The 25480-nt window shown below is 40.1% G+C and overlaps 1 protein-coding gene across 2 annotated transcripts in view; it reads left to right on the top strand.

Annotated features, from left to right (window-relative positions):
• Positions 1-24153, top strand: part of Med13l (mediator complex subunit 13L) — a 274207-nt gene extending 250054 nt beyond the window's left edge. For both annotated transcript variants that reach the window (XM_010604106.2, XM_010604108.2), the window contains exons 20-31: positions 1505-1697; positions 2418-2844; positions 3497-3716; positions 5154-5342; positions 8047-8270; positions 8460-8602; positions 11237-11395; positions 13054-13230; positions 14372-14526; positions 16981-17142; positions 20254-20366; positions 21355-24153. In XM_010604106.2, the coding sequence (XP_010602408.1) occupies positions 1505-1697; positions 2418-2844; positions 3497-3716; positions 5154-5342; positions 8047-8270; positions 8460-8602; positions 11237-11395; positions 13054-13230; positions 14372-14526; positions 16981-17142; positions 20254-20366; positions 21355-21487 (2295 nt within the window). In that variant the 3' untranslated portion in view covers positions 21488-24153. The remainder of the gene's footprint in view (positions 1-1504; positions 1698-2417; positions 2845-3496; positions 3717-5153; positions 5343-8046; positions 8271-8459; positions 8603-11236; positions 11396-13053; positions 13231-14371; positions 14527-16980; positions 17143-20253; positions 20367-21354) is intronic.
• Positions 24154-25480: the final 1327 nt, after the last annotated feature.

Here is a 25480-nt window from a genome sequence, read left to right on the forward strand (position 1 = left end):
TTTTTTTTTTTTTGGTATTGGGGACTGAACTCATGTCCTTGTGCTTGCAAGTCAGGCGGTGGAACCACTGAGCTAAATCCCTGGCCTAATTCCTATTACTTTTTAAAAGTTATGTCTAGCCAGGCATGATGGCCCAAGCCAGCTATCCCAGCACTAGGGAGGCTGAGGCAGGAGGATTTTACTGCAAGTTTGAGACCAGCTGGGCTACATAGTGAATTCAAGACCAGCTTAAACTGTGTAGAGACCTTGTCTCAAAAAATGAAAAATAAAGTAAAAGTTAAATGTTTCTTCAGAGAGTGCCACATTTATTCTGCTGAAGTACATATGCACTAAGTTCTTTGCACCTTGTAATTCTGTTGTCCTCATGCTTGGCAAGATTAAATGAAATTATTTCTTGGAGTGTTTCAACCTATGACTGGCATATGATGAACATTACAAAAGTGTTTATGAAATAGGATTGCCAGCTGAATTGAAATATACTCCAAAACTGAGCCTTCACTGTCTGTAAATAGATGCGCACATGTGGGAAGGGGAAACTCAGGAGTGGCCTCTTCAGAAATGAAGAGATGGCTCGCATGTCTGTAGTGGTATCTGTTAAGCCACTGAAAGAAACCCTTGAATACAGTAATTTCTGAGTAACTCATGGACACATACAACCAGATAATTATAGTTAACTGGTCGCAGCTTGTCCAAGCAGTTTTAAACCCAGCCATGCTATTCAGTGAAGCCTTTATATAGGTACAAAATGTAAAGGGTTCTAGCTTTGTTGAGAGGTGGTGCAAGGCATTCTTTGCTTAGTGAACTTACAGGGGCTTCTTATTAGCCAGTAATTCATACTTGCTTATGAAGATTATACATTGGAGAGTTTTGTGGGGATATCAATGTGGGTATGCTGCTAGTAAACAGGTAGTTTATTTTCTGTAGGTATATTATGTCAATTCTCTGCCATGAGCACCCGCTGAGTATCCTGGGCATTAACAGCAAATCTCATTGTCTTTTAAAACAAGTGTTTACTTTTAAAAAGTGATCCAGGATGCTTACTGCTTCAGTGGCCTTTGCTGTGGGTGATCTCCGAATGTCTGTAACAGTGTAACAGATGGCCCATAAAATTTTAATGTTATCTCATGGGAAAACATTATGAGTAAGGATTACTTAAGAGGTTTTAGTGTACATATGTCTCAGTCAGCCTTAGTAGTAAGGAATCTCAATTCTTCATTTTCCCATTAGTAGTCAGGTAGTGCTCAGCAATCTCTTGTGCAGGAGAAATTGGCTTGGCTGAAGAAACTGTAAAGAGAACCTAGTCCTGATTTTGAAGAGACAAGTAGCAGGTCCAGGGTGTAATTACCAGAGGACTGGTGTATAACATTGGTTTCATTGCATGTGGTAATCTGCAAGGAAAAAGAGAAGTGCTTGCATATGTTCATGGTAAAGAATCTCCCTTGCTAGTCATAATTACTGAGTGAATGGCTCCTGTTGTAAATAACCATCTTGTTTGTGGTATCAGATGTGTAGGCTTGGGCAGCACAAGCCCATCTGCAAAGTGCTACGTGATGGGATCATGCGCGTGGGAAAGACCGTGGCACAGAAACTAACAGATGAGCTTGTGAGTGAGTGGTTTAACCAGCCTTGGAGCAGTGAGGAGAATGACAATCATTCCAGACTCAAACTTTATGCGCAAGTTTGCCGCCATCACCTAGGTAAGTGAGAATTTATTTGTCAAAGTGGAAATTGAGAAGTAAAATGATAAATCCTTTCCTTTCCTTTATGATGCAACGTAATTCTTTTGTCTTAAGTAACGCTAGCATTCCATTCCTGTACCTAGTTAGGTTCAGATTTTGTGTTACAGGTAGTTAAATAGTACTAATTTTTGTGTGGACATGTATTCTTTAAAAACTATTTAAAGTTGCTTAAAGAAGTCATATCTACACCACATTTTGAAAACTTAGTAGCATGACTTGGTATTAACTGCTTAAATTTAACCCATGTTTTTAAGAGAGCCTTTGGAGCTTTTTTATAAGCCTTATGCAACATAGGAGCATAATGCACCATGAAGGCTATGGAATGTAAGGATGGCTTCTTTTCACCGAAGGCATGTGGAATCAGTCTGACAAGTGATTAATTTTTTATTTCCTCTCAAACTCTTATGTAGAATTTGTAAGTTACTTCATGTGCATTGCTGTGTTTGCAAAGTATATAAGCATATGTTCAAGTATAGCAGTAGTATTTAGCATATGTGTCATAATCAGTATTACATCCATGACAGCATAATTTTTTTGAAAAGTGAACATTCTAAATTTTTTATTCTGCCTGACACTGAAAAGTGAGCATTCTGAATTTTTGATTCAGCCTGACATCACTTTCAGTGATGAAAGTTGACTTTCATCACTAAAGTCAACTCTCTGCATATACTCTTTCAGCACCTTATTTAGCCACTCTGCAGCTCGACAGCAGCCTGTTGATACCACCTAAATACCAGACCCCACCAGCAGCAGCACAGGGACAAGCTACATCTGGGAATGCCGGGCCTTTAGCTTCAAATTCAGGATCAGCAGCTCCGCAAGCTGGCAGTGCATTTAATCCCACCTCCAATGGTAGTTCAGCAAACCCTGCAGCAAGTACTTCTGCACCTAGTTCCTCTGTGCCACCAGTCTCCTCGTCTGCTTCTGCTCCGGGTATTAACCAGATGAGCACTACCTCTTCTTCAGGATTCAGTGGTAGTGTTGGAGGGCAGATCCCCGGCACTGGGGGCGGTTCCACGGATAGAACACAAGGGAACATCAGCTGTGGCGGAGACACTGAGCCTGGGCAGGGCTCCTCCCAGCCCTCACAGGATGGGCAGGAAAGGTGCGTTGCTTACTGATCCAGAGAGGTGGCTTTGGCTGGAACCCTTCCTCTTTCTTTCCCTCTACTTCATGAGTCTCCGAATCCAGAAGGTGCTGTTATACTTATTTCCAATGAAAAGAGACAGCTATCAGTCTAGAAATGTTGAGACTTCTATAACTTACTACATCACTGACAAACTTACTATTAATCTTATTAACTTACTAGTAACTTGCTGTAGTGTCTCTGTATAGTATTACTGCTGAAAAGAAAGGAGGAATTGAAAAATAGATCTCTCATATTAGAGAGTACACAAATTTTGAGTATCCTTCATCCAAAATACTTGGGACCGGAATTGTTTTAGAGATTTTTTGAATTTTGGAATATTTGCATAGGCTTTTCAGGTTGGACATTACTAACTTGAAAATCCGAAATCCAGAGCACTCCAAAATCCAAGACTTTGTGAACATGGTGTCTGATTTTTGGGTTAGGGATGCTCGATCTATGTTGCCATTTCCCATCTAGTTCCTATGCCGACTGGCTTCATTTGGCCTATACAATGCATGTTGTCACATTTAATCTTTAGTAACTGTCCAGGGAGCCCATGTGCTCTAGATTGATTTGATTATATAGTTTACATTTATTTTGTGAATCTCACAAGTGACTCTCTCTCCAGTGTCACAGATAGGGAGAGAATAGGAATTCCCACGGAGCCTGACTCTGCTGACAGCCAAGCCTACCCTCCAGCTGTCGTCATTTACATGGTGGATCCCTTCACCTACACTGCAGAGGAAGACTCCACTTCTGGAAACTTTTGGCTATTGAGCTTGATGCGCTGCTATACAGAAATGCTGGATAATTTACCTGAGCATATGAGAAATTCTTTCATTCTCCAGGTTACTGTTCACAAGTTTTTTCTTTGCATTTGTTGTTTTTATAAAAGTGAATACAGTTTTAATGAATTTTTAAATCTTGGAAGTACATGAGAGTATAAAAAAAAAATACAATTCTACCTTTCAGGTTGAATCATTATTATTTTGGTATGTTGCTAACCTTTGTTTTTGCAATTTTTCATGGTCAAGATTATACTTTTAGTAGAAGTTTTAGTCTTTTTCTAGTTAATACTCAAATGTTTTTTTCATATTACTTGAAATTCTCACAAGTAACATTTTAATGAGTACATATTTTCTATATTTACTTAGATACTTAATTTCTCTCTATTTTTTTACTATAGTAAATAAAGGCATAGCAAATGTTTATATGTAACCTCTTTTACATTTCAAGTTTTTTTTTTTTTTTTTTTTTACATACTGATCAATATTACCAGTTCCTTTCCAAAAAGGTTATTATACTTGCTTTCATTTTAGCAGTGAAAGACCATGCCTTTCTTCATCATGCTTTTGGTAACTTTAGACAGAAATATTTTATATAGGTTAAAAAAAATGATACTTTGGGTCTCTTGGTTTTGTTTGTCACTTGATTGATTGATTGTGGCACTGGGATTAAACCCAGGCAACACTGTGCTACACCCTGCAGCCCCCCGACCTTTGTTTTTTATTTTGAGACAGGATGTCAGTAAGTTGCCCAGGTTGGGCTTGAATTTAGTATCTTCTTGCCTCTGCCTCCCAAGAACTGGATTATAGGCATGGCATGTGCCACTGTACCCAGCTTTATTATTGCTTTAATGAGGGCTATCTTGTAGAGTTAAAAAATTGAAATTAATTAGGATAGATTATTTGATAGATTTTCATTGTTTTTATGTCTATATCCCTAATGGTTATAGAAATGCATAGTCTACATGCATTATACAAGTGAGGAATATGTTAACATGCAAGTTTTAAAATTTAGGGGCCATCTCAACAGTAAATTGAGAACTTGCACCTAAAATCGAAACAGGATAATTGCTGAGTAAAAGTGTAACTTGACCAACATAATGGTACCTCTTAAATTTTAGTTGTATATTTGTGACATAGGACTTTTATGTTACTGCAAGGAATTAGGCTTTAATTAAATATTGTTTAGTATTTACACATTTTAAAGCGAAGATTCCCTACGCATTTGTCAAGTAGTAATTTGTAACATCTCATTTTCTAGCTGTCTTGTATGCTCATTAGATCTTAGTTTGTAGGTTTTTTGTTTGTTTGTTGTTGCTGTTTGCAGTATTAGGGATTGAACCCAGACCTTTCACACTGAATGGTATCCTCATCCTTTTTAAAAATTTTTTAAAATTTGGGGACAGAATTGTACTAACTTGCCTCAGTCTCCTAGTACTAGGATCACAGGTGTGTGCAATCACACCTGGCTTAGGTTTGTTTTTGTGTGTGTGTTTGTAGATTGTGCCTTGCCAGTACATGCTGCAGACAATGAAGGATGAACAAGTTTTCTACATTCAATACTTGAAGTCCATGGCATTTTCAGTGTACTGCCAGTGCAGGCGACCTTTGCCTACACAGATCCACATTAAATCCCTCACAGGATTTGGGCCTGCAGCCAGCATTGAAATGACCCTCAAGAATCCAGAGGTGAGTACCGAAGGGGAAACACTTGTGAAAAGAGTGCTTTTATACTAAAATGTTAGAGGTTGATTGATCTTCTCTCTTTTACATAAGCATTGCTAGCTGTCGTTAATCCTTAAATTAAAATAGAGGAGATACTTCTCTAAACTTTTATAATTTTTTTTATAATATTTTTGAGAATAGGCAAGCACATGCTTTCTTTCTTCCTTTTTTTTTCCATGTATCATCCAAAGCAGTAGTGTATTTATCACTTTCTTGTTAGTGCTCAAATTTCCTGAATTTATTTTGTTCTTTGTTTCTCTAGCTAATCTGTGTCTTAAATTACAGTCTCTATGCCTTCCCCGCCTTGATTTGTATCTTCAGAGAGCCCTGGTTTGTGTGCTTACTGTGCAAGAGACCTTGCTTTCCCATGCACGTTCTCCCTTGCCCCAGGAGCTGGCTTTCTTACCCCTGATCTTCAAGCTGTTGTGTACAAGTGAATGGTTTTTCCCTCTGTCTCCTTGGACCTTCTTCCCATAACTATTATGCCTCAAAAGGAATTTTAAAATACCACACCCAAGTCACGTCTTACAAAAAAGTTTTATGTTCTTATTTTTCTAATCACTTCCACTTGATAGCTAGCTGTACAGGACGCTGTTTGGAATTTTCAGAGCCTTATCAAACCAGTTTTCACGACTTTATTGTGTGACAGATTGTCATTTAAAAGCCAGCAAATACCTCTTTACTGTAAGAGAGCTTCTTGAAAGCACCAGCTACTGCAGATTTTCGTTGGTTATGTAAGTGTTTCTGGAAAACTACATGAAATCCTTAGCCTTTTATAAATAAAAGATTGGAATTGAAAAATTGTGCATATAGTTAGTACTGTGTTTGCTGTATGTAACTTGGTTCAGCCTGGTCCCAAGGAGAAAGCTGCTCACCTGATGTCCCACACTCACTCTGGTGTTTAAATATTTTATAGTTTGGACATTTTTAGTTTAAACTCTTTTGAGTTTTTCACTTATGTGAGCAATTCCTGTATTCTATTAGCTTTTTTTTTAAATTTAAAAAATAAACATTTCTGTTTCCTTGGCTCCTGAAATTTTGATTTATTGTTTTTCTTTGTAAATATACGCTTATTCAGTTGTTCACCTGCTTGTGGTTATTCTGAAATTCAAATGTAATCATTTCTTGTCGTTTTGGCAAGAGTGATAACTAATATACATTTCCTACTGTAAATTAAAGGCTGACTACTCTGCGGGTATCTGGAACATCACATAGCATGTTAAAAGGTTGTAACATACTAACAGGACACCATCAGGAACTCATGCGTGACAGTGCAGCTTAGATTAAAATAAATGGAAAAAGACTTTAAGTAATAGGGGTTTCCCCCCTGTTACTTGGAACATGAGAGAGAAATAATTCATTTTACTTTATTAAAAACAAACCAGATGTTAAAAGTATTTGCTGAGAGGTATAAATTTTTGTGTGTGTGAAGGTCCTCGTTAGTTGGTCAGTACAGCCTCTGCTTCTGTGTGCAGCTGGAACATTGTGCTTTTGTTCAGCGTCTGTGCCAGGCACTGTATTCAGGGCTGAGGACACAGTGGGGAACAAGACAGCCAGGCCCCTGCTCCGCAGAATTCTAATTCTCTGGAGTGGCACAGTCTCATGCAAGCACAGCATCATAAAAGAATGTGCTTTTTTTACTATTTGTCATACAAGCTGTTGCGGTAACCTGTTATTGCTAGTATCACTCTTTTTCATGGAATATTTGGCATCTCAAAAACTAGTACTAGAAAAGCAGAGTTTTGAATATTCTTAACATAAAGAAATGATGAGTGTTTGAGGTGGTTTGTACCAGTTACTCTGGCCTGATTGTTACACATTGTATACAGTGTGAGAATATCACATTGTATATGATAAGTATACATAATTACTGTTTATCAATTAAAATCCAAATATGGATAATATTTGAAAGCATAGTTTGGAAATCATATTTTACCTAATAAATCATAAGCTGTTGCATCTAATTATTTGACCTTTAACCTTTTTTTTTTTAAAACATAAAATTTTCAAGTAACTTCACTTGGGCCCTCCCTTTTTTTTTTTCTCTTCAGAATAGCTGTATTGAGATACAATTCACCTATAGTAAAATTCACCTTTTTTAAAATTTCCCAGTTCATGGCCCAGGATTTAGTTCAGTGGTCCTGAGTTAGATCCCCGGGATAAAAAAAGCCAAAACAACAAGAACAAAAATTTAGAGTTCAGTGGTTTGAATATATTGACAGAGTTGTATAACCATAACTTGTGTCTAATTTTAGGAGATTCTCATCAGCTCTGAAGGAAGCTCTGACTAGTAGAAATCACTCTTTGTCCCTTCCTCTAGCTCATCTCTCTGGAGTTCTCTTTTTCTGAACATTTCATGTAAATGAAATCATAAAATATGTGATCTTTTGTGTCTGGCTTCTTTCATTTAGTGTAGTGTTTAAGGAACTTATCTACACCGTGGATATTTGGGTTGTTCCCACATTTTGGTTGTTGCAGTTTATCCTAGCTTATGTCACTTAAGCAATGTTTACGTAGATTGTGTTATTATTACTATTTCCATACTTAGTACTGGAGCGAGAAGAGAATGAGATGCAGCCGACTGTCACTGTTCCCCTGGGTGTTCTTCCTGGTTTTGTTGTAAACATTAAATTGAATGACTTCGTGTTGGTTTTGATTTTGATTTCAGCGGCCCAGCCCAATCCAGCTTTACTCCCCTCCCTTCATATTGGCCCCAATCAAAGACAAGCAGACAGAGCTGGGAGAGACCTTTGGAGAGGCAAGCCAGAAATATAATGTGCTCTTCGTGGGCTACTGTCTGTCTCATGACCAGCGCTGGCTCTTGGCTTCCTGCACTGACCTCCATGGGGAATTGTTGGAGACCTGCATTGTAAATATTGCTTTACCAAACAGGTGAGAGGCCTTGTGCTGGAGATGTATGTAGATTGATGCTGTGCCTTTCCTCAGACATGAGTCTTTCTGATTATCAGTACACTGGGGAGGACAGTATGAGTATGTTTTCTGGAACTTTGTGTGTTTTTCTTACTGAGTGGAAGTTTTGATTTATTTAGGGATCCCCCCTCCCTGTTTCTTTTCTGTTAGGTCACGGAGGAGTAAAGTATCTCCACGTAAGATTGGACTGCAGAAGTTATGGGAATGGTGTATAGGGATTGTTCAGATGACATCTCTACCCTGGAGAGTTGTAATTGGGCGACTTGGGCGTCTTGGCCACGGGGAACTTAAAGGTGAGAGATTCTAGAAGCAGCCTCTATAAGAAACAGGAAAGGGCTGAGTAGATGTCAGTAACTGGCCAAAGAGGGAAAGTTCTAGAATTGGCGTTAAGACTAAATCATTATATTTTCTGATTGTTTATTATATATACAAGATAGACCAAAGATGTTTTTCTTTATTTAATAATAAAACCATGTATCTAAGTAAAATCTTAAATAAAAAATAGCTTTAAGATAAAAATGTTATATCAAATATTATAGATGATCCTTGAAATCATATGTAAAAACAGCCTTTAGTTTAATTGTTTGGTGTTGCTGGTGATGAGGTTTGAATTTCCTTGGTTTGTATTGGTAGCACTATGGCAAGAAATTCCTGTTCCACAAGAACAGATGGTGGCAAACAGGAGCCGTCTTTATTCACAAGGCCGGTGCCTGGCACCTTTCATCCCGAAAGTTAAGCAGATGTTTTAGGTGTGGGCCCACATATATCTACCACTGCTTATGTTCCTTATCCTAAACAGAGCAGCGAGGCAAGAAGCACTAACAGTAACTGGGCAGAACCCAAGTGGCCACAGCAGCTGCCCTCCCTGGCACCAAGCTCAGCTCACGCAGTGTCCTAGTGCAGCTCCCTTCGCAGTTTTATATGAGCAATATGAACAGACCTAGATTAATTTTTAAAGCCTTATTAATTAATGACATACTTAGAAGACATTAAATATGTGCATGTACACGGAAGAAGTTTTTTTTCTAAATCTGCACAAAAGCAAGGTTTAATCACAAATTAGCTTGGTTGTTTCCTACATTCCACATACATTAAAATCAGCAGAATTTCTTTGTCAAGGGCCAGAGAGCAAATTTTTTCCCACTCTGTCAGCTCCCATGTTAGTGTGTTAATGATTTCTTTATAGGACATTAATATTAGCTATTTGTGAAATCTCTGATAGAAAACCGCTGGTACAGATAGAGCTCACATTGTAGGTGGTGCCTGAGTACAACTCACTTCCTTTAGTGTACGCCAGGTCTGTGTCTCGTTTTACTTAGTGTATGCAGATACCACCTAATATGTATTAAATACATTTTCCAAAGCATCTGTTGTGTAGAAAGTGTTGTTTTTAGTAATACTTGATGCTGTAGACCAATAGAAGTCATGACCCTTTTCATTTTTTAGAAGAATATCATACTTATAATGAATCTTATATCAATAGCCTTGAGGTTAATACATTAGAGGATTCATCATTTCATTTCTGACAAATTCCCTATCTTCCTCCCTAGTCTGCTTTTTAGTCAATCTTATTTCTTCAAGGCTTTGAGCTATTCTTAACCCTTGGGGAAGGTTAGAACATAATAGAAAAGAAGTAGGGATAAAATGTAGTCTAGCAGTCTAGTCTCTTAGTGTTTTGGAAGATGATTAAAGCCATCTCCTTCTCTTGTATGATTGTTAGGAGGGGTCCTTCTTCTTCCTTATCTCTTAGAAGAGAGGAGTGTAAGGGTGACTAGAGCAGTCCAGCGAAAGACTGAGAAAAAATGTGCTTTCAGGGAAAAAAAGATGAGTACAAGAAATCTGTTTACTGATCTACTACTCTTCCCCTTGGGAACTTGAAGTCTGTGCCACGTTGAATTTCTGTAGGTCAGTGTCAGATAGGTGCCATAGACTTCAGTCAGTTTTGTGAATTTCTGTTCTTTCTTCCTGGAGTCCGTATGATGAAATACACTGCTTTTACCTTCGTGTTTAGTTTGAAATACAGAACTCACATCTCTGATTTTCTGCAGCTTTAAAACAGCTCTTTTAATGTGTCTGGCCACTTTTATTTCACACACTTCAGCTTGAGGTTCATTAGGAATATGAAAACATTTTTCCGTTCACTTGCTCTTGAAGGAGACAAACAACTAGTTTGAAAAAAAAAAATATGTGGCAGTAGAAAAGCCTGCAGTAGAGTGATATTTGATCGGTGGGCTGTGTTGTGACAGCAGTTCACTGCTCAGGAGTAGTGCATACCTTTAGGTTGTTGGGAAGGTCAGGGAGAGAACCTAGTCCTTTTCACTCCCCAGAGTAAACATGCCCTCAACAGTTTTTTGATTAGACATAATGCTTTCATTTGAAGGCAGTAAACAAATGCCACATATCAGTATGGAGTAATTCAGAGAACTTCGCTCATTCCCGTTTATGAGCTCAAGGACATTCTAAGAAAGGCTCCTTCATTCTGCTGCCGCTTGCCTTTCATGGAAATAACCAGCCTACAGCAGTAAACAGAACTGAGATTCCCCAACTGTGCTGTCATTTAAAGAAAAGATGTTGGTGGAGCAGTGAAAGAATGAGACCAGGGGGAGAAGGGCTAGAACAGCCAGCATCTGAAGGTAGTAGAAGTGCCCGAATCTCTGCGCAGCCCTCTCAAATGTCATTCCACACACAACTTCAGCCTGCAGAATCGTAGACTTGAGTTTTTGTGTTAATGAAGTACAATAGAAGTCCAGTAACATTTTCTTCGCAGTAAGGAGGAGAACTGAATATGGAAGAGAATATGGAAAGCCATATTCCCTTTAGAGTCCAGACATGGAAATTCAATTACCAAGCAAAACTGGCAAAAAGCTCAGACCTCACATCAGAATGAATTTCTTAAGCCTATGAATGACTGTGATATTTGACTTCAGATTGGAGTATCCTCCTTGGAGAATGTTCACTACAGACAATCAGCAAACAGCTCAAGGATGTGTGCCGGATGTGTGGAATCTCTGCTGCAGACTCTCCTTCTATCCTCAGTGCCTGCCTGGTTGCCATGGAGCCCCAGGGATCCTTTGTAGTGATGCCAGGTAAATCTCCTCTTGTCAGTTCCATAATTAGATCTTCTGTCCACTCAGTACATTCAGGCATAAATCCACAGGCAAGTGTAGAGTAGATCATTATTATTACATATACATGAGAGAAGATTGTACTTTGAATTTGAAAATGGAAGCCATTTGATCTCTTCCAAGGGGAGTGGTTTGTTATTTTATTGGCTTTATTGACCACAGCTTGGGGAGAGATGAAGTTCTGAATAGGAGTCAGAACTCTAGAGCCCTGGCTGCTGGCTGTGGCCTGCCCAAGTTTGTCATTATCATATGGAGAGCGTCCTCCAAAAACCTAGATGTCAGTGTGATGCTTATTTGAATATCCTTTTGAAGACAGATATTTGACTGAATCTCTAAGCTGTCTCCAAAGGTATTTAAGGTCTCTGATAGGGCTGAGGGTGATTGGCAAGACACAGAGGAAAGCGCAGCGCCTGGTACACATAAGCTCTAGTCACTGCAAGTGCCAGTTGTGTATAGTTAAGACATCTGGGGGCCATGGATTTGGCTCAGTGGTTCTGCCACTTGCCTTGCAGGGCCTGAGCTTGATCTCCGGTACAAAAACAAAAGCAAAACACCTGAACACAAAATTTTTAGAACACCTGGCTATTTTTTGAAGAGCAGCAACTAGTCTGTTTTATAATTTTCTAACTAAGCAATTTTATACTTCATAATCTGTTCTCTGCATCCAGATATAGCACTGTTTTGGTCCAGTGGAAGAGGCTGTCCCCCAGTCCTTGTTAAAAGCCGTCAGAGTTGTAGTGTGAGAGTGGGGTCACAGTTCATCCGCCCGACAAGATGGATATTCTCTCCTGGCCTGCCCCGTAGACCATAGGTTCCCCTGTTACCTACATCACCTGGATAGATTCGTAACTGCTTATGCTTCTGCCCTCCTCTAAAAAGTGGGGTATTAGTTGGTACTTTGAGCTGACAATGATTGAGTGAGATGCCACGAATAGAGCTCAGCTAAAAAACTGGGAGGGAGGTTGTAGGTATTCAGTAAATGTTAGCTAAATATGTATGTTTGGTTTGGTTTGGTTTGCAGTTCTGGAATTTGAACCCAGGGACTTCACAAGGCTGCATCCCAACTCTTCTTTTACTTTGAGACAAGGTTTCACTAAGTTGCCTGGGTTGGACTTGAACTTGTGATCTTCCTTGTCTCAGCCTCCCGGGTTGCTGATCTTGTAGGTGTGTGCACCATGCCTAGCTGAATGGTAGTATTTTTATAGGATTGTTAACCATTTGGGAGTATAGTACTTTATAAATTGTAAGCAACCGCAGGAGAAAAGAAGATGAATTTATTTTTAGAAATAGAAATGAAAAAAAATATTCGGTGGATTTGACCCAATTTTATCTTAGTACAGTGGTACCTTGGTTCACAAACTTAATTCTTTTCACGATCTTGGTCACAGAATTCATTCCTTTGTGAAACAAGGCTTGGGTGACCTTCAGTGTGTTGTGCTGAGTCAGGTTCTTTGAAGTTACGTGAGCAGTTAGGCTCTGTGTTTTAAATGTGTGTATGTCAGGATATTTGCCTGAGATGCAAACCACTCCCATTCAGGCATCTGAAAAACTCCTTCCAGGGCTGTTCAGAGCCTGGAACTGCATAAGGGGACTGACACAGTTCTTTTTTTTTTTTAAAGATGCTGTCACAATGGGCTCTGTTTTTGGCCGAAGTACTGCGCTGAACATGCAGTCATCTCAGCTGAACACCCCTCAAGATGCTTCTTGTACACACATCTTGGTGTTCCCGACATCATCTACCATCCAGGTGGCTCCAGCCAACTATCCCAATGAAGATGGCTTCAGCCCCAACAATGGTGAGTGGGGGTCCCTGTGTGGTCAGAGTGTCCTCCCCTTCCTGAATGGGGAAATGTGGAGCCGTGGGGCTGCTGCATGTTCAGTGTTGTGAGCATATGAAATATGAGGAGAAGATTAAAACTTTAAGATGAACTTTCCTTTGTTTTTCATTGAAGGCAAAAATAATAACTGCTTGATAGTATTCTGCACATGAATGCTTTTCTTTCAATAAATATTTGCTGATCTGATTTTAAATGTGTGGAAGCACGAGGCGGTGTGAAGATAGCACCTTCCTTGGCTAGTCTGTGGGACTCAGAGTTTGCTGTCGAGCAGCTCTTTATGTAATTACTCTTTGGATTTCATTTGTGCCATTTTAAAAGAAATAGTTATTTTTAAACTGCAAAACATGCAGTATTATACATCTAGTTGCACTGTTTTTGAAGAATTTTTACCAGCTGCCAACATTTACTCATGTTACATGGGGAGGGAAGGAAGACACCAAATTTTATATATAGCATGATCACAGCAAAATTACAAATACATGAGAAATAGGGAGAATTATGGCAGAAATGTTCTTGGTGATTGGGTTATGTCAATGGCTTTCTTTTCATACTTTCCAAATTTTCTGCTGTGAATATACCTTACTTTTACAGTGTAGGAGAGAATTTCTTAATGAAGGCATTGTGCTTTGATCTGGTTTGGTAATCAGCCTCTTCCTGTTTCAGGGCAAGCTCATACCTGTTACTGTGCATTCACTTGGCCTCCAGTGTTTTACATGCTGATTGGATTCATAGGCAGAGCCTCCTGTGTTATTGGGTGGCACCAACTTCACCTTTGTGTAATAATTACATTGCTGTTTTAGGTGTTTCGCCTTTTTTTTTTTTTTAATGTGCCTTCGAAGACTCTCTACAGAGTGAAGGGATTATTTTATATTCTTAAATACTTATTTTATTGATATTGTGGTAGGAGACCACTGGAGAGAGTACAGAATGAAAGAGGAGTTTGCAACACCTTGCACGCAGTAGACACTCATTAAATCTCACAGTCAGTATTGTGTCCCTAATAGTCATAGGCTCACAAAACATGGTGTTGGTTAAATTGGGTTTATGGATTATCGTTTTAATTTTTGTCCTTTTTCTTTCTCCCTTTCTCTCCTTCTAGATGATATGTTTGTTGACCTTCCATTCCCAGATGATATGGACAATGACATTGGCATATTAATGACTGGGAACCTTCATTCCTCTCCCAACTCCTCCCCAGTTCCCTCCCCAGGCTCTCCTGGAATTGGTGTAGGCTCTCACTTCCAGCACAGTCGGGTAAGAGCAATGGGAAGCAGGTTGTTTCAAACAACCACCCCTTTTAGGAAAAGTAATCTTGACAAATGATCATCTTTTTACTATATTCACTTTTATTTTTGAAGGTCAGAGTCCCTGGTACCAGAGAAATAAATGTGGGGAAATGACTCTCTAGTTCCATTTTTGTATAGAAATCAGGAACTCCAAAGAAATGTGTTATTGTTCCTGATGCTCAGTTTTATCAGAATAATGGTCCTAATACAGACACAGGGCTTGCTTTTGTTTCGTTTCGTTGCTGGGGATTTTACCTTGGCCTTCACACATGCTGTACTGAACTGTGCTTCCATCCCCAGTGCAAGGATTTTGTGCAGTTTTTCCATAGCTAAAATTAGTTTTGGTTGCTTGCTATTTTGTAGTTATTTCTAAAAGCGTTTTACTTTTTGCCAAAATAGTGGCTTTTGAGAGGCTAGTGTAACAGTCCTACTTACTCAGTATGCATGTATCTGCTAATTGAGGGACATGTTGTTAATGGTTGTGCTCTCTGCTGGGACCCTTACTACACACTTTTCTGTCTGGGCTTTTACTTACACGGTCCTGGTCTTGTCTGTAGTCACCCTGCAGGATTGGCAAAAGCCACCAGGAAGCTGACTGTATAGAAATGTCCAGGGGAATGCAAGGGTATTAAGGAAAGATCCAGAGCTTCAGCTATTTGCATCTTTAAATGTCCCAGTGATCTTGGAGGCAGATTAACCAAAGATTAAAAGTGAAGAGGTTCTGCCATAGTTCACATTAACTTTGTTTCACAGCTAGATGATTCATGCTGTACCAGTGTGTTGTGCTTTATATTTTAAATGTTCTAAGATTAATTGGATAAGTAGAAAGATAGCTGTGTTGAGTATGTTAGACTGCACAAGTATGAGCACCCCTGCTCACACTCATTTCTCTAGACACAGTTGGACTTAAAGGACTTAGGTTTCCATCAGGTGGTTTTTTAAATTTTTGCCAGCACTGAATTCATTGAAGGATAATTGAAAGAAAATTTAAAGATTAGTTTAGTCACAGAGCAGATGAAATATGGAAAGGTAACTCAGGGTGTCCTCGTGATCCTACCTGTCCCTGTTATCCCCTTCTGGAGGAAGGAATATAAATGTCTCGATTTCTTTTATAGTCTTTGTCAATTAATGATAAATTATTTGTTCATCGGAGATTGCTGTGATAGGAAGCAGAAATACACATTTTATACTGGATAGTTTTAGGGTTTCTATGAATTCTGGAGGTAAGGAGCACAGCAGCTAAGAATGCATATCCTGAATCTGGTAAAGGCATTTTGAGCTTGCACTCTGCTGCATCCTAGCCTTGTGGCTGAGGACAAGCCTGCTGCAGTTACCTTGGCTATGAAATGCAAATAATTGCAGTTGTCCCCTAGTTCCTGCTGATGTACTTCAGTTTATCCACTAACAAAGAACTGGTAATTGAAGTTTAATATTAGGTTTGTAAGAAACAGAGACATGCTATATTTTCTCCCTTTGTTGGAGCCTCAAGCCCTAAAGTCTTTAATTGAATGTCACAGTTGAAATATCACTGTTCAGAAGCTGCTGTCTTTTTCAGTCTTCAATTCCTGGAGCCAGGTGACTTCCAAGAGGCCTTAGCTTTTCCTTTTCTAAACCACTAAACACCCTGATATCCAGTGAAGGTGTTACAACAGGACAAAGTGTTCAAAGTGGCGATAAATTTTTATTTTTTTTTAACCCATTCACAATTGAAACAGTTTGATGTAGTAATTGAAGACCATTTTCTTCCTGTAAACAGAATTTTTAAAAACTGATAACTTACTGCTGCTTGTATTGAAGGCACATTTTCGGTTCTTGAAGCTAACTAAAAGCATTAAAGATGAGAAAACATCTGTTCAGAAAGACATGACTCTTGCAGGAATCTCTTATTAAGGGGCATGCTTCAAATGAAGACAGGGTGTTTCCATGAGCAGCTCCCATGCTGCTGGCGGAGCAGTAATAGCTGTGCCCTGCAGACACTGGTGCGTGTCCCAGTTATGCCAGCCAGGGTTAGGTGGACAGAGGGATACACGCATGTAGTTTCAGTGGTTAATGATGAAAGCACACAAATGTGGTAGAGCCTTCAGCTGCCAGAGACTGCCATCTTTCCAACCTGGTCTGTTGTATAATATGGAGCAGATTTTACATTCTGTAGAAAAGAAACCAGAGCAGATAAATCTGTTCTTACCTGACTGATGATGTCAGCTTTGCTGGTGCCTTCTGCTGAGCGGTAGTTCTTGTCAGATGCCTGTGTGTACTGAAAAGACAGTACCTGCCCTGCATACCTTTCTCATTCGCGGGGGGTTTATGTGATGTGCTGCTAGGAAGAGGACAGTCTCTGCAGTGTGCAGAGGGAACTGATGAACGTTGATTTTTAAAGCTGTGTGATAAATGCCACTCATGCTTTTGGGACCTTGTTTTCCAGAGTCAGGGGGAGCGTCTTCTTTCTAGAGAGGCCCCGGAGGAGCTGAAGCAGCAGCCTCTTGCCCTTGGGTATTTTGTGTCAACTGCCAAAGCTGAGCATCTCCCCCAGTGGTTTTGGTCGTCATGTCCTCAGGCTCAGAACCAGTGCCCTCTCTTCCTAAAGGTAGGTTTGGCATCGTATTTGAAGTTTACAAGGACAGAGTGGTTTATGCCTAAATTCAACTTTGATTAGAAGTTAATGTCACATTGCCGTTTTCTGTTCTTTGTTCCTCTCATGTTATTTATGTAGTATTCTGAGAATATTTTAATTATAGTTGTAGATGGGAGTAGAATTCAGGAGAGGGACCCAATACTATCACAAAGAAATGAACCATGTTAACCCATGTAGGGGTTAAAGTATGAAATGTAGGAGGGATGTGTGCTCCAGTAGGACGGGCTCTCTCCACCTGCATTGCACTGCCATCACAGGAGCTACATCTGGGTGCAGTGTACTGGTAACTACAGGCCTGTCCTCTTCCCCTCGCAGCAGGCCGTCGGCGCTCCGTTAGAGGAGGATAGGAGTTGGCTAAAAGTTTCCCACATATAGGCCTCTTTCTTGACAGCATGCACTCTGTTTTCTTTGAGTGAATGTTTTAAATTCTGCCTAATAAACATGTGTATGCCTCCTTTTAAAACTTCCTACATTTATACTTGCTTTTTCTTTTATAGTTTTTGTAGCCTTTTAATTCAGATTTTAAGGCTTAAACACAGCGATCCCCTGCTTGCAGTTTGTATGAAGGAATCTAGACAGAAGTCCATTTCTTGCCCCCTGATTGACAGAAACACAGAGGTTGACAGTATGCTCTGTTGGCAATCTGGGGAGAAGGCCCTGGGGTGGAGAGGATGCTGAGGATGGCAGCCCTGCACTTTCCCTGCTGGTACAGTGGGCCCACACTTTGGAATGTGTTCCAAAGAAACTTTGGCAAAAACAAAAACAACCCACGTGTAAGACTTGAAAAAACCTAAATGTCTATCAGTGGGGAGCTGATGGCATGAACTGTGGTGCATCCAAACAGGGGTGTATTAGGGTCTATGACAAAATGGGAAATGTTTCTAACCATTTTGTGCAATGTGAATTACATGGAGTGGTCTGTAGGACACACATATGCACGCGTGTGCACACACACACCCACACCTACTTATATCTTGGAAGGAAACAGTGGAAAGTAAAACCAAAAACTTAGACAATGTTTTTCCTTATGGCTTTAATATAAAATCAAAGAAGTAACGTAAAAATCTGTGTAGCTTTTGTTTTCAATTAAAATTATTAGGAAAGACCTAGATTTATTTATGTTTTAGCTCTGTCTACTGACAAAGCTTATAAGCATTGGCAGTTTATCAATACATACCTCTACGGGCAGCGGGATGTGTTTCCAAAATATCATTTGTTGTTCAGAGGAACCAGAGTTCCTTGAAGAAATGACTAATTGCCAGTCTGAAGTAAGAAATATTGAAGATGTACCTGGTAAATCTTATCACGCTAAAAGCAAGGAAGCACTGAGATTATTAAGGTTCTATGAGAGCTCACTTTGGAGTCAACTTGAAAGGTAACCCTACAGGCCAGGGTTGGGACAGCATCATTGAAAAGAGTTGATGAAAGCAGTAGATTGAAAGAAATGCTTGGATTCATAATTGTACTGAAAAACAACAAATGGTCGCCTTTGAAATTGCTAGAGCGCCTGTAATCCCAGCACTCGGGAGGTTGAGGTAGGAGGATCGCTATGAGTTTGAGACCAGCCTGGGCTATACAGTGAGTTCCAGGTCAGTCTCACTACATAGTGAGAACCTGTCTCAAAAAACCCAAAATAAATAAACAAACAAATAAATAAACAAATAAATAAAAGAAAAAAATAAAAGAAATTGCTAGAGCATCAGCTTGTTAATTGAAAGGTATATGGAAAGAATGAAATATTTATATACTGCCTCTCCTTTGCCTGTTATATCTCTCACTTATTTAATAAACTATGTTAAAGCTGTTAGGTAGCAAATTGATAGGGAATTTTATAATGAGCACAAGGAGCAACTGAACCCGGAGATTGTTCATGTTATTTCAGTGGGGCAGCGGATGCTAGGGGCCTTCTGAGGTATCTCATTAGAAGGACATGGCCTCAGCTATGAAGTGTCCTTGTCCAGCCTATCCCAGAAATGGACTCTGGATCAAGCCCTCTGGAGCCAAGCATGGATTTATGAGAAATCTGAAAGAAATGTGTTTAATAAGTGCCTCACAGCCACGAGGCATCCACATCCAGACTCTGAGGCCTTCTGCAGATTAAGTCCTGAAGAGGCACATCACTTAATCATTTGCAGTGTGTAGACCAGGTTGCCTCATGATAGTAGAAGACTTTACTTTTTTTGAGATTATTGGGGAAAATTATGCTTGGATTTAATATTAAGGATATTAAGGAACCATTGTTAATTTTTATTGCATATGGCATCTATTACTGGTTTTAAAGGTCCGTATCTGTTAGGGATACCTACTGAGTTATTTAAAAGCAAAAATGAATAAGGCACATGTGTGTAAATACCGAATAGTTTCCCTGGTGTGAATAATCTGTGATAATACAGAAGATCCTAATAAGATTACTGACATTTAGAAATGGAAAGAAAGGAGCTAAAGGTGTAGGGAAGGTGGGATGGGTAGGGGAAGGGTAATAAGGGAAAAGAAAAAAATGTGAGATAATGAAAAGATGGAAATAAAGTGTTTGTAGATGGGGAGGGGAGGAGGGGGTGAAGGGAGGGCAGGGACAAGGGGAAAAAATGAGAACCAAGATTTATCATGTAGAGGTACAAGATCCCAACAATGAGTGTAACTGTACTGTATCCCTAAAGTGCACCAATAAACTCAATTAAAGCTGAAAAATAAAAAGCAAAAATGATACAGTATTTAGGGTTCATTTTAAAATAACTAAAAAAAAAAGTGACAAATAGTGGCAGTTGTTGTGGCTCAGTGATATGAGACCTTATTACACTATTTTTGTGTATGTTTGACAATTTCCATTAAAGACACAAAACGTAGTGCATTGAAAAAGAAAAGTAATTTCCCAGAGCTTGCTTTGTTTTCCACTCCTGGATATGGAGTTAGGACCACATGTGAGATTATCGAACCCTTTGAAATTCACAGGCATCTACCGCCCGTACTGAGGACTGAGGGGCCTCTGCTCAGGCAGCTGGTGCCAACCTCTGCATGGCACTGAGGGGTCTGGATTGGGAGAGTAATGTCTTTGTCTTTCACCAGGCTTCACTCCATCACCACATCTCCGTAGCACAGACAGACGAACTTCTCCCTGCCAGGAACTCTCAGCGGGTTCCCCACCCTCTGGACTCCAAGACCACATCGGATGTTTTGAGGTAGATTCTGGCCTAGTCAACAGAGCGATCTAGCTTTCAGTGATACTCCTTTGCTCTTGGACTTTCCCTGGTGTTTTAATTAACTGTGATGTCCCTGGAAAAGGTGCTGCTGTGTCTCTTCAGCCCAAGGGAGTCACCGTCCCCAGTAGTTGCTGGATGGGCGGTGTTGGTCCTGCTCAGTGAGGTGGTTCTTTGCAGTCCATTGCCTCACCTCCGGTGGAGAGGAGAGCACATAGAGGGGAGAATGGTTAGGAGATAGTGTCCGGAGCTTAAAGTACTCTGCACTGACAGTGCTTTTCACCCTCCCTGGCAGGCTGTATAAATAAAATGAATAGACTATAAATTTCACACTTGGAAAATGCATCCCAGAGCAGGCTTTGTCTTACACTGTTTTTAGCAGGCTATATAGATTTTTCACATACCAAAAAATATACATGCATTTTCTAATTTTTCTAACTTTTAAATGATTTGGAAATCATGTTAAGCAAAAACCCGATCAACATAAATTTGGCTTCCAAGTCCTCTGGTGGAACACTCTCTAATGAAAATACAATGTGAACTTTGTGTCCAATTAAAAATTTTTTAGAGAGAATATTAAAATAGTCAAAAGAAATCATTGAAGTTAGTTTTTGGTGAAGTTAATCTGTTCGGTGTAACATCCAAACTAATATTTCAACACGTAAGTAGTATAAAAATATTCTGAAGATGCTACAAGCCCTTTAACAAATGAAGTCCTTGAACTGTGTATCTGTGCTTACAGTGCGTCTCAGTTGAGACCTGCCCTTCATCTCTCAGCAGCCCTGCCTAGCCAGTGGCTGCTGCAGTGCACAGTGTAGGTCTGACAGGGAGGGGAGCCTGAGGCAGGCGCAGGGTGACAGCACTGGGCCGGGAAGACTGAGGCCTATGCCCCTACGACGGGCTGGGCTAATCTTTGAGTCAGCCCTCCTCCATCTCGGTTCCCCCCTGACCTGTGTATTCTCTTCGACAGGTTTGTTTTGGAGCAGTACAACGCCCTGTCCTGGCTCACGTGCAACCCGGCCACCCAGGACCGCACTTCCTGCCTTCCTATCCACTTTGTGGTGCTCACTCAGTTGTACAATGCCATCATGAATATACTATAATTGGAAAAGCACTTGTTCTCTCTGGCTCAGTTCTTCTCCCACAGCCTCAGTGTGAGGAACCTGCTACACTCTGCAGATACCCCACATCCTTCTCTGCAGACCACACTCCACAGTCCCGCACTGTGACGCCTTCCAGCAGGCACTTGTCTACTCTGCGGTCTTCATTACCACACTGACTCCTTGACACTTCTCTTGTGGACCCGGAAACTTCTGTAAGCAGTGACTTCCAGCCAGTGTGTGGTGTGTGCAGTCCCCAGCCACTGGTCCACGGGAAATGGTAGTTGTTGGCTTTTAAGAGGGGAACAGAAGAGACAGTGGTCTTTTGCACAAGAGTCTGTGTTCTTAGCCTCTGTTTAAAGATGGGGCAACCTAGCCCCTTGGATGAAATCCTCTAGTTACTGGTGTATGGCCTGTGGGTTCCCTGAACTCCATAATCTGGGACTTTTTACAAATAAGAACCAGCTCAAGTACACGATTTCTTACTGGGGTTTCTTTCTCCCTAGTGCTCCCATCCAGATTGGCATGAGTGCTTTGGTTGACTTCATACCTGTGTGTAGATACAAAAGGTCTGGAGACAGCTTCATTTTGTTTATTTATTTTAAGTTGTTTTGTTGTATGGTTTTTGTGACATTTTTTTTTACTCTTGAGGACCAGGTACAGTAGCTGAAACCCAACTCAGATCCACCATAGGATTCTTTGACTACATACCTCTGTCCTAGAAGCCAGAAAAGGAGTTAAAACAAATTGGGGAGATCATGCCTAAAACGTAATATATTCAAAACCACCCAGCAATAGGTTTTGTTAAGAACAAACTGGGTTTTAAAAGTTCTGCCATGCCACGTCGCCAGCATTCATGAAGGATAACACTTTTTTACAAAGACAGTCGTGCTTAGCCAGAGCTGTGGGGGCAAGTACCTTAATCAATTTTCTATAGTTACAACAGAAAAACGTTTTCTAGTGAATTCTTACTGAAAGCCAGGTCTCTCCTCTCATTAGATCAAAAAGGACTCATGTACATATCACAGTCGGAAGTGTTTGCTTAGAAAATCAGTTATAAATATGGTAAATTTTTTCTGGACCATAGGAATATTATTTCAAAGAAGTATCACAATTTAACCATTAAACTAGTACTTGAAGTTGAGCCTTCGTGGTGGGACTTTTTTTAAAATGCCTTTTTAAAGGATTAATGGCTAACTGAAGTATTTTATGACTCCTCATTCCAGGCCCAGAGGGTTGTCTTTGAGACCCTTTTCTAACTTGTGTTACTGTGTGTTTCTGTCTGAGGAGGGAGGGAGGTGTGGACTGGCCTCCTGGGAGCCTCCGACCAGGCCAGGCATTGGGCTCTTGTCAGATATGGAGAGAATCATGCAGATTTTAAAGTTCTTCCAAGAGACTTCTATGTCCTGGTTATTAACAAAAAAGGAGAAATATAATAATTGATATGATTTTGTAAAAGTATTTTTCTTGAAATAATCTAACGTTTAAAACATTATATTAAAAAATGTTGTGTGGTGGGAATGTGAAAGCAGAGAAATAACTTGTAAATGGATAATTTTGTTCTCTGTACCACCAGTTGCAGGGGGGAGGGGTCAACTTTCGCAATGTATAGGTTAAAAAATCTGATATATCAAACCATTTGTATCTAATGTGTACAGTGTAAAATTGACTTTAAAAATATTGCAGTGCTATTTTTTCTTAATCAGAAAGGAAAATTCTCAAGGCCTTTTGAAGAGCATAAGATGATGAAGATTGTAAACTTGTATAAAATTATCTTGTGAGAAGACAAATTGTAAAGTAGATATTTGTAATCTTTTACCACTTTGGGGTTGCTTTTTTTCCCAAATTCATCAGAACTTTGGATTTTTTTTTTTTTTTTAAATGGGCTGTTTTTAATGCAGGGGCTTTTCTTCCCTAGAAACCCAGTTCTAAGCAGAAAAAGAAAAAAGAAAAAAAACCAAAAAACAGGAAAAAAAAAAAAACACCCTATAAAAATTTTTTAAAAAGGCAGCAAAGGGTAGTTTTCATCTGGTGTCTTTTATTTAAGTTTTTTAAGTTAAGAAAAGCTGGTGACATATTTATACGTTTTTGTGCAAAAATAAATGAATGGCAATAGATTTTAAAAAATCTTATTATGTACTTCTGTGTGAAAAAGTCTGTATAATATTTCCCTTAAATATGCATTATTTTACTTGTGAGTTTTTTACTGAATTAATCTGAAATGTACAAGCCCTGGATTTGCTACAGAGTGAGAAGTTATTTTATTTTTTTTTTATTTTTAATTTTGGAAATTCTGCAGAAATCAGAACTCTCACCATGGTTTGAACTAAAAAGGGGAAGTGGGAGGGAGGAGGGTGGGGTTGTCCAGCATGCTTGTATGTATATTTCAGAACCTTTTTTAAATGTAAAAGCTGTACATTTCTGGGAAGTTCTGAATTTCTTTTGTTTCCTTTTTTCCTTCAAGCATTTTGCAGTGAGCTTCTTTTATATATAGCAAACAATTTGAAAGAATACAAAAATATGTGAAGTTCATTTAAAAAAACTACAGTATAGCGCTGGTACAGTACACTAAAAGACTTTGATAAAAAGAAACAATAATAAAAGGCCTCCATTTTAAATGTCATTCGTATATACCTTGTGGATGAGAGCTATATACTTTTACACACTTTTTTAGAGGAATAAATTATTGAATTACTGAAACTTCGAGTTGCTGTTTTCCCTCCCACCTGCCTTTGTAATGAAATTGGGGGCACCTGATGGAAAGGTGGGTGGGCCACCCACACCGGCGGCCATTTGGGGAGGGTGGTGTCCACTCCAAGCATGATTGCAGTCCCAAGTCGGATGCTGCACGGGCCTTGAACTAGAAGCTGGTGGTTAGATCCTAAACTTGTTTGGAGGTCGGATGTAACAGTGTCTCCCTCCTGTGAGAGTGCAGCCAGCCCCAGAACAACTTACAGGTCTGTGTTGATGCTCTACCTTTTTCTCCCGTTCCAGGCTGTTTCCCTTGCGTGTTCCGTAGAAATGACAGAAATACCTCTCGCTGTTTGCCCGGTTTTGTAGGCAGGCAACAGTCGTTTGCCCTCTGGCAGGCACACCGCAGACAAGAGAGTCCCTTGGCGACTGTGCGTCCCCCACTGTGTTGAGCATCCATGCAGTAGGAAAAACCACTCAGCTAGGGAGAGTCTCAAGGGCGCCTTCACTAACTTGTCCTGGTGGACTCTCTCACCAAAAATGGGGAAGCCCGAGACTCGGCGGAGTTCGCAGTAAAAAGCTGAATGATTTGAAAGACTTTGCTTTTAATCGCCCTCCGTCTGTTTAGAAATATTCTTTCTGAATACAGCACTGTCCAAACTTACAGCTGAAACTGGAGAAAACTCAGCCTCAGTTGTTTCATCGACAGCTGAGGGATTCAGGTGATTCGTGAGCAGTGCTGTGCACACTAAAGAGCTGTGTCTGTGGTATCATGGTTGCATTGCTGGGGAAAGGCTGAGCAAAGCGAGGCCAAAGACTTGGCTAAAAGATGACTTTGGTTTCATCTTCCCCGGTCCCCACTGCCGTGTATATAATTCATCTCGCTGTTCGCCGCTCTGCCTGCCGGAAGTGTTAAGAGTGAAGAGCGAACCACTCATCTCCGGGCTCCTTTGTAATTGGGTCAGATGATTCCTGCGTTGTCTAATCAGAACCGGTCGGTAGTTTTACAGGTGTTCATTAGCCTGACACTTGGCTTCTACCAGGAGCGATGCTTTTTATCTGACCACTAGTGTTGCCTCTGTTTATAGCGGGACTCCTGTTTTCACAGCTACCCTTATCTGTACCGATTCAGCAACTCTAGCCAAATCTCTTGAGGTAGGAAAATTATCTACTGGCTGCATTTGGATGTTTTGATAATCAGAGATGGAGAAATTGGACTTGGCACCGTGGGAGCCGTCAGCCTCACCTTTGCATTGCTCGCGTCCTGCTTCCCGCCGGTCCATCTGCCCCAGGGTGGGGTCATAG

Source organism: Fukomys damarensis, unplaced genomic scaffold, assembly GCF_012274545.1.
Source record: "Fukomys damarensis isolate Sample0158 unplaced genomic scaffold, DMR_v1.0_HiC HiC_scaffold_12, whole genome shotgun sequence".
Lineage (NCBI taxonomy): Eukaryota > Metazoa > Chordata > Mammalia > Rodentia > Bathyergidae > Fukomys > Fukomys damarensis.